The 7009-nt window shown below is 42.4% G+C and overlaps 1 protein-coding gene across 2 annotated transcripts in view; it reads right to left on the bottom strand.

The window, feature by feature from the left end:
- The window catches only part of LIN7A (lin-7 homolog A (C. elegans)), a 175388-nt gene extending 168983 nt beyond the window's left edge, over window positions 1-6405 (bottom strand). The window contains exon 1 of one of the 2 annotated variants that reach the window (XR_001138068.1): window positions 6041-6180. Coding sequence is in view for 1 of the 2 variants with exons in the window: in XM_012658162.1 (XP_012513616.1) it covers window positions 6041-6122 (82 nt within the window). In the remaining variant the exon portion in view is untranslated. Of the gene's footprint in view, window positions 1-6040 lie in introns of both variants that reach the window. The other variant, XM_012658162.1, reaches the window with a different exon arrangement.
- Between the last annotated feature and the right edge of the window lie 604 nt (window positions 6406-7009).

The raw sequence follows: 7009 nt of genomic DNA, 5'->3' as shown, positions 1-7009 counted from the left end.
TTCTCTTTGCAACTTTTCATTATCAAACAAAACAGAAAAGGCAGATGTGGGAAAAATCTGACTCTGGGAGTATTCTATAACTGTATAGTGCAAAAGGAAGCACTCTCACTGATATGCAAAAAACAAAAAGGTTCATTAAAAACAATTTAAAAATGTTTATTGGAGACCACAGAAAAGATGAGAAAGCAAGCAAGCACTAAATATTTGTAGACTAGAACATATCTGGATGCTGATGTGGGAAGGCTTTAAGACAAGAGACAAAATATACTCAGGTCATCTCTTTTCTGTCCTTTCCTGATCAAAACCACCAGGGCATACATCTTTAAAACAACATAAAGACTAACTTAATTTATATTTTTCTTATTTCTTAATCTCTATTCATGTCAATTTTTAAAAAAAATACTAGGAGTGAGAGAGAAGAGGCAAGTCCCTTTGGACTGTGAGCAAAAGCAATTTTCAGGCAAATACAGATTTTATAAAAACTAGTGAATAGAGGTGATTAGAAAAGCTATAGGCTGCTCAAGGCTTGAATTGGAAGATACATGAAGTAATAAGCTCTGCATGCCTTGAAAAGTGAAAAGGGAAAAGAGAAAAAATTTAATGTATCACAAATTCTATGAAAAATGTGGCACCCATGGGATTCTCATTTGCATTCAATTTTTGTTCTTGTATTTTTTTCATAAGGTTGAAATCTGCAAAATAAAAGTATGTGATTTTATATTAGAATGTTTAAAGGACAAGGGTTTGATTTTTTAAAAAAGGAAAAGCACATTAAGATTTGTTTAATCAATATTTTAAATTACAACTTATTTTAGAAGCCAAGAAATAAAGATTTCCATTTACATTTTTGCAACTTGTCCAACTTGAATTTAACTCACAGAAAATGTTAGATGCCAGTAATATCAACATTTTATCTTATATAAGCACATAGATGCAGATTACAAACTACTAATCATGTCATAAGGAAAGTGTCAAATATTTTAAATTGCATAATTTTAATTAACTCCTAGAAATGTTTTAATTATTCATTTTTCTCCAAGAGTTGGTTTTATATTATTCCTTTATATGCCATAATTATTTAAAAGCCATTCACCTTAAAATTAGGGGGAAAAAGGTAAGCAAAAGTGAAATTTTGAAGAATTCTTTTGTATTATCTTCTTTGACCTTGAGATGGAAAGTGAAGGAGAGTTGAAGCTACTGTACTTAAGAAAGTGCCTAAATCCATGCAGTTTTTAACATAGTGAAACATTCTCGTGTTCTTTAATATGAAGGTGTTAAGTATCAAGGATTGCATTCTGCTTTGTTCCCTTGAGTTTAACTGAAGGTCATTCCTGGTTTGAAAGATTACAATCAGGGCAAATGAATCTCTGATGTAGGGAAGAGTGGCTGTGAACATTTTAAAGTCTGGAAGGGAATTTCATACTAATCTCTTTATCAGCATTTTCTCTTTGCCACAAGGGTAAATTACATGTACTACCACCTATACCACCATTGTCTAACACAAAATATTAGACTGAAAATGAATGTATCTCCTATAATGACCACTTCCATTCAACATGTAGATTTATGCATAGGGACGTGTAAATTACAGGGCTCAGTATATTTCTGAAAAGCTAATGATAATTTATGTTATTTTAGCCTAGCAATAAAAAGAAGCAATAAGCTGAACTGTAGGTTTTCTTGGCATATATAATCAAATTTCTACCCCAGGATGCACCCTTAGAGTACTACTATTTCTTGCTAATTTTAATTTTTGATCATTTTCTTGGTTATAGATGTATTAAGTGAATGGTAGCCGAGTTGTAAATGTGAAACTGCTTTTATGTGTATTTTTCCCTCTCTCTGGAATGTTTTCCTAAGGATCTTATTAATATAATACACCAAAACTCAGAAAGGAAATTTTCCTTTCTCAGGGAGCTTTCCTTGACCAAAGCTAACAAAATAGGTCCTTCCCCATTATTCCCTATCCAATGACATGTTTATTTTCTTTAGAGCACTTCATATTTTCAACTAATCTAAAATCCCAATTATGAGTTACATCATCTGGCCCCTGGCTACCAACTTCACACATCCCATTTTCCATCTTTCGTTCCTCTGCTTACTTTTTCACACTGACTTCCTTGATGTTCCCAGGATGCACAAGAGTTCCTCCTCCTGAGCACATTCCCCAAGATATCTACATTTGCTTCCTCTCTTTCCATAGTGCTCTTCTCAAATATCATGAACTCAGGAGGGCTTTCCTTGACTAACATATCTAAAACAGCAGCCCCCATTGATAGCACTCTCCTTTATCCAGTTTTATTTCTTCTCCTTGGCACTTGTACATATATGTCCATTGTGTGACGCTCATTAGCATGTAAATGCCATTAGATTTTATTTATTTTGTTTACTACCACTGCTACAGTGCATAAAACAATGCTTGGTATCAAGCTGGTACTCGGTACTCAATATTTATTTGTTAAATTAATTAATTAATTAATCTGTTACTTATTATCTGTCTCCTCCATTAGACTCTTAAGGGCCATAAAAGCAAAAACTTTTTTTCTGGTATTTCTACAGCATCTTGTATGTAGTAGGTGATAAATGAATACTGAATGAATGAATGAATGAATGGTTTGTGTGTGTGTTTTAATTTCCCTCCGCCAGTAGATACTAATTACCATGTGAAGCAGAATTACATCTGTTTAGCACACCAGTGCACACCAATCCCACAATAGGATCTGTCTTATAGTGGGCACTCAATAGTGAATAATATCAAGAACTGGGACCAGAGTGAACAGGAACTTACGCTGGCCACAGCCACTCAGAAGCCTTTACAGGGTTAATCTCAGGTCTTAATGGCGAGTTTTGGGCGTGCACAGATGCATGAAAGTCTTAAGTCACCCTGTTCATCCTTTCGGGCACCAGCCTGTGCTTTGAAAAAACTTGCTTCCCAGACAAGACCCAAAAAGCTAGATGCAGACTTCTGAGCTCCTTACCTACAGATATATCTTTTGAATTTGGGGAGCAGTAAATCCTAATTTCAATCCACAGCTTCGATTTGTTTGCTTAAAACGTTTGCCCTGAAGACTCCAGATGTATCCGTTTATGATGCCAAAGGGCACGAAATAAAGAGAATTAGATTTTAGTATAAAATCTCCACTAGGTAGTAGAGTAACCTTGAAAACATCTCATCACTTCTTTCATGTTTTTCATTTGTAAAATGAAGATACTAAAAAAAAAAAAGAAAACTAGCAGCTCTAAAATTATGCACAATGTATTCATATTCTTTGGGATGCCCTTGGGAGGCTTTGACAAGCACCTTCTTTCCTTCCTCTCCTTTGCCTACCTGCCACAATCCCTTTTGGTTAAAAATCAAAGCCTTCTGAGCTACTGTTACTGAGAAGTGTACAAGGGAAAGAAAGCTTAAGAACCACTGACCTATGCTACCTTTAACATCCTTTCCGGGGCCAAAATGCTGTGAATCTAGGAAGTGTACCTCATTCCAGTACTAAATATCTATATTTTAACATTGCTTAAGTTACTGCTCTCCTTAGTTTACTTACACTAACTTACATTAATTTTTTATTGTACTGTGAGTCAGTGACTGTGCAGACACTGAAAATTCAAAGATGAATTTAGAAATATTCTCTTCCCTCAAGGAACACCATCCAATGGGGAGACAAATGCAACAGAGTGTGATAAATGCTCTGATGGGACAAAAGCCGTGCATAAATTTAGAACCCATCAAAGGATACCAAAGCAGCCTTCCAGAGGGGTCATCTGGAAAATCTCCCAGTAGGTGACCAAAAACTGAGTCCTAACTTTAATTAATTGAATTATAGACTGCTAAACCTGCACAGAGTCAGAATATTTTAATCCAAACTCTGGATATGGCAGAGAGGGAAACTGATGTCGGAAGAGGTTAAATGACACACCCAAAGTGAGTAGCAGAGTTGCAACTAGGATCCAGTCCAGTATTATTGGGCTGCTTTTTTTTTAAAGACACTTATATTTGAAGGACAAATTTTAGAACCTTTTATCTCATCATTTTAATGATGAAACTAACCACTTAATCATATTTTAATAAGGTAGACAGAAAAATATTTATATATGTTGACTTTATGCACAGTGGTGATGCCAATAACCCATCATCCCCACGTTACATAGTTTTTGTGAGCTGCTGGTGATTTTATTTACATCCATCCACACTCTAACCCAGCTTCCCTCCGGAGCTTCTGCATGGACCTAATCACACTGAGAAGAACAGGTACAGTTTGGCTGTGACCAATAACAAACTTTAAGACATAAATCTTGATCTGATTAGCACCTCCTCTCAACAACTGACTGAAGCAACTAAGGGCTTAGGTAAAACCCGAACAGTGAAAATTTTTTATTAGTATTATTATTAGTATATAAAATTACTCAGGGCAATCTTCTTGGAGTTTTTGCCCCTAATGTAGTCGTTTTACTTGGGATGTTTAATGACTACGATTTAGTAATGGGACAATATACGAGCTCATCACATTAAAACAGAAATACCTGGGAAATCCATAGTTTCTAATAGCTTGCCATCTGTTTGGCTCTTACTGGTAATGGATCTATCCTGCTTAGTGCAGATGATGATATTGGGGGTGAAATCGTGGATTACACAATGGATTTCTGAGCACTTTAACTACTGTTATTAATTTGTTAGCTTGCAAATCAACATTTTCCAACATAAATCAATTATGTTTCATTTTTCAACTCTTATCCCAAGTAAGGTTGCTATGGGCACCACATAACATCTGTTCTGGCGCCAACAGATCGCGTTAAAGTCACCCACAGTCTCTCCAAATTAAAAACCTCAAACTGAGTTCATTGGCTTTGTCACGGTACTCGCAGAAGGATGCGCTTTTGCTTTGCCCCACCTTTCAGTTTAATCCGCTAGAAAGAAAATGTTTAGAGGTACATCGGACGAAATCATTTTCGTGTGAGCACACCATTTCCAAATGGCCGCCCAGGGTCCTAAATCCTGACGCTGCGGAGAGGGACTAGCGGGTGTCCTCCTCTGCAGAGCGCTGGGACTCAAGCGCCTTCATAACTGGACGTCGAACCCAGAAAGGAAACATGAACACTCAGAGACAGGCATAACCCCGCACCGGTGCACCAGAGAGGTCCCTAATCGCAGCGGGCGACTCTATCCTTGAGCTTAGGGAGGTCCCAGGGCGGAAGCACAACTGTTTCCCCGTGCAAGTCAGGAGAGCAGGGCTCACAGGGTCGCAGGTCAGAAGCTGAATTTCAACCCAACCTGCGCTTTGTCCCCGCGCCTTCCGCAGCCCAGGCACCGAGGGGGCGCCGCGCTGGGAGAGAGCAAGGTTGGCTGGGGCGGGAGACGCTGAGAGTTGCTGCAGCCCAGGGCTGCTGGCGACCCCGCCGCATTCGGAACGCGAAGCCGGGGACAGCCGCGTCCCCCGGCCCGGGTACGGCTGCCCGCGCTCCGCGTTGCCCTTTCGGCAGAGGCAGCTCCCCGCCGCGGCAGCCCAGCCGCCGTGCGCCTGGCCACCCCGGGGCTGCACCCTGCCCGCTCCCGGGCGGGCGCCGGGGCACAGGCAGCTGGACCGGACCGACCCTCGCCCTCCGGCGCCTGCACAAACTTCCTCCCGGCCCGGCCGTGCGGGCTGGCAGGCGGCGCCCTCACCGGTCTTCTCTCCGGCCGGCGAGCTTTCTCTCTGCCCCTCTCCAACCCCGAGCCCCGGGCGCCCAGCGGTCCCCGCGCACCCGCTCCAACAAAGCCGGTGGCCCGCAGGCGACCTGGCGAGGGCTGGGAGTGGCGGCTGGGGCGCCAGAGCCCCAAGAAGGCACCGCTGTGCTGGGCGAGTACAGCGTGAAGGGGCAGCGGGACGTGGCGGGGAGAGAAAGGGGAAGAAAGTATCCTGCTCTCGGCGCGAACGCCTTCTTGGCTCGTCCTCGCTCCCCCTCTTCCCCTGCCCGAGCGTCCTGCTGTCCCGGTGGGAGTTGGCAGGCACGGAGGGGGACACAGAGGGGACGCGGTGGCCCGGCGGGCGAGCCGCCCCCTTACCTCTGTCCAGAGTAAGCGGCTGGACCACTGTCAATGTCGCCATGTCTGCCGTGGGAGCCGAAGTGACGCTCGGCTTCAGCATCAGCAACCGCTTGTAGTGAGAAAAAGAGGAGGAGACTGGGGGCGGGGGTGGAGAGGGAAGACGGAGAGGAGGGGAGGAGGGGGAAGGAAGGAAGGTGGCGGTGATGGAGGAGAAGAAAGCTTGGGTGGTTGGCGGCCAGATGGAGACGCAACTGTTCCCGGCGGCGGATCTTTAGATGCAGCGCGAAGCGGAGCAGGTATCCGAGAGCGACCGCATCGCCGGGCTCTGGGAAGGAAGGCTCTGCCCGAGAACTTTGCTGTTCTGCCCCCAGGAGCGCCGAGGGGGTGTAGCTGGCGTGTTGCTCTTTCAACTTTCCACTGCAATAAAATGGTCAGAATATACGTGTGTGTGTGTGTGTGTGTGTGTGTGTGTGTGTGTGTGTGTGTGTGTGTGTCAGAACAAGAGGGGATGGAAAGAGGATATGAGGGCGGGAGTGGAAAGATGAGTTTTTTTCAGATTAAGAGAAATTGTCAACTGTAATCGCATCCCGTTTAGAGAAAAAATGCTTCTAGTGTCAGAAATGTTTGGGATTTAATTACAGTTGCTGTTAATTTCTGTTGAAGTGTTTTGGAATGTTGACTTCTAACAGAATATAAGATAACCGACCTAAGGCCGGGGTTCCATCAGTAGGTGTCCATTTAGGACCTGAATTTACTGCCTAGAAAATAAATTACCTGTAATAACAAACTTTTAAAAATGTTTTAAAATAAAAACCATGAAGATGAATTTCGGTCACTAAGTTGGATTTTGTTTTCGTTTTTTTTTTAAGCCACTGGTATTACTTTACCAATTCAATAGATGCACCTCAGAAATAAGTAGGATTTTCTGACTTTTTCTCAGTTTTTTTACAGATCACATCTAGTAAAGGCGTTCCTCCCCCGACTTTT

The sequence above is a fragment of the Propithecus coquereli genome, unplaced genomic scaffold (assembly GCF_000956105.1).
Source record: "Propithecus coquereli isolate 6110/MARCELLA unplaced genomic scaffold, Pcoq_1.0 Scaffold576, whole genome shotgun sequence".
Classification (NCBI taxonomy): domain Eukaryota; kingdom Metazoa; phylum Chordata; class Mammalia; order Primates; family Indriidae; genus Propithecus; species Propithecus coquereli.
Note: the sequence above shows the minus strand (reverse complement) of the source record. Positions and strands in the feature narration are given on the sequence as shown.